The following is a 5,378-nucleotide window of genomic DNA, read 5'->3' as shown; positions in this document are numbered from 1 at the left end:
TGGTTATGGATAGATAGATAGACATGGAAAAATGCAGAAGGTGAGGTTCAGTTAATGGGTGTAAGGAACCAGGATAGGAGGATATCACCTTTACTTTCGGCATTGGAGGCATTATCATGGAGAATGTAGTGCATGTTACAACTTTCAACATATCAATCATTTGGAACAGACAGTAATGAATTAATTTCAATGATCCTAGACTTTGGAGTATAGCCGAACTTTTCTACTGAGCTAAAGGAGCTAATAAAGCTGAAGATTAGATTTTCAGAATTCTCGATTACTTTTATTCCTCGCACTGAGAATGTCTCTTGTGATTCACTAGCTAAAATAGCAAAATTCTTTCATAAAAATTTGTATTACATTGGTTGTTCTGTTCTGGTCTGATTTCACATACCATATTAAGCTTGAGCAATACAACATTCTTTTGAGAAAATAAAAACTGATAAGAACCGACCTGTTAAATGAAACAAACTGGGATGTATTAAATTGTCACTTTTGGGTGGAGCACCTCTAATCCAAATTACAAATATATAATTACAAACCAATATTAAAACAAATTAATAAACAAATAATCGTGACACATGCAAAATGAAGGAGTATCAGAATCACCATCACCATCACCTTACTTATTTATGAATGTATTAAAAAAAATTGAAGTACACCTAAAGTTGGAGCAGCAGAACATCCCTTTTTGTTTTCAACGGTTTTAACTGAATCCAATGTCTTTTACTTGAACCTCTTATGTGGTCCTTTCACGAACCGAAGGAGCTCGGTTCGAAGCTTTTCGAGATGCAGTGGCGGCTGATCTCTCAGCGATTCTTCTCTGCCTTTCCAAAACAAGATTCTCTATTCTCTTCCTCATCTCTTCTTCCTACATTCCCAATAGATTAAGTAGCAACAAAACCGTTAAAAGAAAATGCAATTATAAGATTTCTTTTTATTTTTTCAATGACTAGGAGATTTTGGAAGGCTCATACATCCCCTAAGGCAAGACCCATTCAAAAGGTCATCGAATATGTGACCCGTTAGACCCCTACTTAGTGATCTAAGAGTTTTTGTCACCACATCTAGAGCTAGACCAACACCTCATTGATAAAATTTGTTGTTACCTTTTCAAACTTGTTCTTCTGTGCCATTGTTCTGCTAGCTGCAACCGGTTTCTTTACACTCTTGGACATGGTTTCACCTCTGTTTCTAACTGGAGTCCTAGACTTACGAGCTTCCGGGTTCTTCCCATTAGTTTTCTTCTCGCCGCTTGAGACTGTCTTATCTTCTTTCTCCTGAGCTGTTCCGTTACTCGTTAGCCTTGCGTTCGCTTCCACAGAGAAGTCAATGGAGTGATCATTATCCAAAAACTCTCCCGAGTCGCGTTCAGGAATCATACAGAGGTCATTTGGTTCCCATGAACCAGACGTTTCACGCTTCTCATTCGCCTGACCGTTATCGACGTCGATATCAGCAGACATGTCCGGTCTCCACCGAGAGTCGTAAACATCATCACCAGTATGCCTCGATGAATGGACCATGAAGGAATCATCAACGAACTCCTGTTTCTTGCTCTGATCAGAACCACCTCCAGATGTCACCATCAAACTTTCATCAAACGACATACTCCCGTAACTGCTTTCTGTTTTTTTCACTCCACGGTGATCAGAAGCAGTGAACCAATCCTCTCCACTCCCTGACTTCTTCACTAACGAGTCACCCCTTGTAGCATCATTATACAAGTCTTTGCTCTCATCACCTCCTACCATTTCTGATCTTTTTAGCAATAAAATACATTCTTCTGTTCTTGAAACCCTGCGACCATTCTCCTCACTTCCAAAATGATCAAAGCTCGCTCCCCCTCCTCCGTTTTCTACGTTTTTCTGAGTTAAAACGATGGAATCACCACCAGAGGCATTGTTACTGTCTAGCAAACCTTTAGACCCTCTGTGTGTGAAATGCTCCTCCATCGAATGAACATCTGAGCCCTCCTCGTTCCTCATCAGAATATTCTGAAAAGAATCCCAATTCTCACTGCTTCTTTTTCCTTCATCTGAGATCTTCAGGATCTCATCACTCTCATAAGCTCTGTTCTCCTTGATGGAACCGTTCTCAGTGAACTCACTCCCCTCCATGTCTCCGTGTCTTCCCTCAGGAGTTATGTAGTTAATGTTACGGATGATCACAGTTTTAGATGTCTTCTTCCTGTTTTTCTTTGACGACCGACGAGAAGTTTTCTTATGTCTTTTACCTTGATCTTCCAAAGACGAAGCGGAATCATCGTCACTTGCCGAGTCAGACTCACTAGATTCACTAGACTCATCTCCATCAGAATGATCTCCTTTCTTCTTGGAAGATTTGCCTTTTGAAGGCCACGGCATGTTTCCTTGGTTTTGTTGCCCTGGCATAGGTTGCATCATAGGGTAAGGATAGCCTTGATACGGAGGCGGGTAATAGTACTGAGGTATATGGTTCGGCCATCCCATTGGTGGTTGAAAGTTTGGAACAGCAGATGCGTGTTGGTCTACAAGATCAAAAACTTCTTTCACTTTAGTAATGGAGACGTTTAGTCAAGGCATCTACAAGTAAAATGAATGCTACAAAAGAGGTACTACCTTTGTTTTCGGAAGAGTGTGTCCCGTTTAGTGGAAGAGGAGCAGCTTCGTTGGTGAGGATAATCCCTGAGGAACCTAGTAACGACATGTCTTCAGGTGCAATTGCTTTAACAGCTGCTAGTTCTGCCATCCAAAGCCCGTCTCCGTGCTTCTTCTTCCATAGTTCCTTGTACTTTACGCATGCTTCCCTGCATAATGGATGAAGGTTATTTCACCTCTTTGCCGGAAACCTAATCAATGTAAATATTTCTTCCCAACAGAGAAATTAAATACGAGCGGCGAAGTGTCTACTACACACTCCTTTATCACTAAACCAACAGTTCGTAGGTTAAAAAAGTGACTTCACTACTTTACATAAAACCTAAGCATTGTAAATAGTTATTTCCAACGAGAACTGAACCCAGTGTCGAATTGCCTACTAGACACTCCTTTACCACTAGATCAAAAGTTAGTTTGTATTTTTTTTAAGAGTAGCTCAACTGGAACAAACTCTAGCCATTGTATCAAAAAAACTAATAATATATGTTGTGGTTTACTGATTTCGGCTACTGAACTTCTTGGTATTTTTAAAAAAGGGATGAAGGTTAAAACTGATCAAAATGGTTAAAGCGTTAACACACCTTAACCTTGACGCACCAAAAGCATCAGCGAAGAGTATGAGATCATCAATAGTATTAATTTCGTAACCAGCAACAACCCCTCGTGCATAGGCCATAGCTTGTTCTCTCCGAAGCAATGTTCTTCTGGTTTCAAGAAGACGTTGAAGCTGAATCCTGTTTATAATGAGACCAAAAAAAAAAAAAGAAATTAGTCTAAACCAAGACTACTTGTTCATCAGTTGCATGATCCGCCACAAGAAATAAGAGTTACTTTGAGGTTTCCTCTTCTGCCTCATTGCCATTTTCAGACTCCCTCTGTTTATTACAAAGAGACGAAAACACTCAATTACAAAACACAAAAGTTACCGAAATAAGACAGTACAATTATAGTGAACAAAAAAAAAAGACAGTACAATTTGAAAAAGACCCATTACCTTTGAGGACTCACTGGACTTTCTTACATTACTACTCCCTGCAGATTATAATAAAGAAAATTAAAAAAAAAAAAAAACATTATTAGGAATGCTTGTCATTACAAGCTTAGCTTTAATAAATAAATTCTACAGCCTATGAAATGAAATACCATCTTGTAATAGCTCAGCATTTGGGATCTCATTAGCTTGAATAGAATGTTCAATCTGCAAGATCTCTTTCTCCAAAGTCGCGAATCTCTCTATAATCGCCGGCGTGTTCACGAATCTCACAAACCTGCAAAACGGGATCAGCAACAACATCTAGGGAAAAAAACTAAGCAGCAGCCACATTGTTCACAATCTTCCAATTGTGACAACAATTAAATCTGAATTTTCGAAATTGCCAAAAAAGAAAAATAATATACCGATCAAAAGTGGATTTGGTGAACCAAGAAGAGTGAGAAGTGGGAGGATGAAGAGAAATGGAGTAACCGCCTTTGGAGATTTGATCTCTTGCGAACTTAAGATGGGAGATGAAGGGTTCGAATATCCCAGAAGCTAACTTCTCCTTCTTACCCCCACAGAACAGCACCAGATCAAATCTTCAAAATACCAACCATAAACTATTATTCAGAAAACAAATAAGATCAAATAGTCAAACATAATCAGAAGAAGTGGAACAGACCTGGTACGAGTAGGAGTGAGTTGAAACAAAGCAGAATCAAGGATAGCTCTTGAATCCATGGAGAAAGACAGAGAGAGAGAGAATCAGTGAAGTCTTATTCTTCTTCTCAGATGAAGAAGGAAGGTATGAAGGAGGAGAAGACGTGAAGAAGGAGACATATATTGACTTGATTAGTTTTTATTTTTGGATTCGAAGCTTTAAGGGTCGTGACAGCAAAGGATGAGTTAAGCCACAGCACATGGTCAGTGTCTGAACTTAGTGGTCCCCATCAATCATGTTTATGCTCCGCCTCTTTTTTCGTTGTTTTTCTTATCTCATTTTCCCCCCTAATTCATCTAATCTAGTCATTAAACAAAAATATCAACACTGACAAAAGAAGTCAACATGAGGGAAAAGCATTACGATTTCACGACATTCTCATAAGAAAAGAAACTAATAGGAAATTTCTGCTTTAACGGTTTTATTTGTTGCCGACAAATACATAAGAATATTTTATGTGCTTTATAAAATTTTCGTATAGTTTTTTCAAAAAAAAAAATTATTCGAATAGTTTTTAAAAAAAATTATTCTTATAGTTATGTTCGGCTAAAAGTTTTTCGGTTTTAATGTGTGCTAAATTTTATACAAACATAAGATATACTCACATACATGAAACTAGTAGCAGAAAAAAGAAAAAGAAAAAAAAATAAACATCACAGAAGAGAGGAGAGAAAAAGTGACTCCTAAGTCCTAATGGTTTAGCGGACATATGATCAAGTAACACACTTAGCTAACTGGATAGATAAGAAGTAAGAGCTTGACCGAAAGTTATGCATTGCCAAATGATTTTATAAAATATGAGACAAAGGTTGATAGGTATCGGCTATCTTAAAATGTTACTCCAATTGATTGATACCATTCCCTCGCAGTTCTGTGAAACACTAAAGCCCAAGCCTCCAAACCACCACCAAAAGTAGGGGAACGGCAGACGTAGGAGATCAGCTTTTCTTTTTTGTTCAACAACGTAGGAGATTAGCTAAAAGTCATATTTCATTTGTCTTATATTTTCCACGGAAATTTATATCTAACTTTTTACATATTT

General features: G+C 38.1%; 1 protein-coding gene across 3 annotated transcripts; it reads right to left on the bottom strand.

Annotated features, from left to right (window-relative positions):
* Positions 1–457: 457 nt before the first annotated feature.
* LOC130506033 (COP1-interacting protein 7-like) lies at positions 458–4,480 on the bottom strand. 3 transcript variants are annotated; one of them, XM_057000641.1, is made up of 9 exons: positions 4,298–4,480; positions 4,038–4,214; positions 3,783–3,907; positions 3,634–3,671; positions 3,471–3,514; positions 3,221–3,373; positions 2,626–2,788; positions 1,110–2,510; positions 458–871 (listed from the first exon to the last, which is right to left on the bottom strand). In XM_057000641.1, exons 1-9 carry the CDS (start codon positions 4,354–4,356, stop codon positions 740–742), a joined length of 2,292 nt encoding a protein of 763 aa, XP_056856621.1. In that variant the 5' UTR covers positions 4,357–4,480; the 3' UTR covers positions 458–739. The 3 variants fall into 3 exon arrangements, with proteins under 3 accessions (XP_056856621.1, XP_056856619.1, XP_056856620.1); XM_057000639.1 differs by having other exon boundaries at positions 1,110–2,509; positions 2,601–2,788; positions 4,298–4,478; XM_057000640.1 differs by having other exon boundaries at positions 1,110–2,509; positions 2,601–2,788; positions 3,637–3,671; positions 4,298–4,478.
* Positions 4,481–5,378: the final 898 nt, after the last annotated feature.

Source organism: Raphanus sativus, unplaced genomic scaffold, assembly GCF_000801105.2.
Source record: "Raphanus sativus cultivar WK10039 unplaced genomic scaffold, ASM80110v3 Scaffold2824, whole genome shotgun sequence".
In the NCBI taxonomy this organism is placed as follows: Eukaryota; Viridiplantae; Streptophyta; class Magnoliopsida; order Brassicales; family Brassicaceae; genus Raphanus; species Raphanus sativus.
This window is presented reverse-complemented; position numbering and strand designations above follow the sequence as displayed.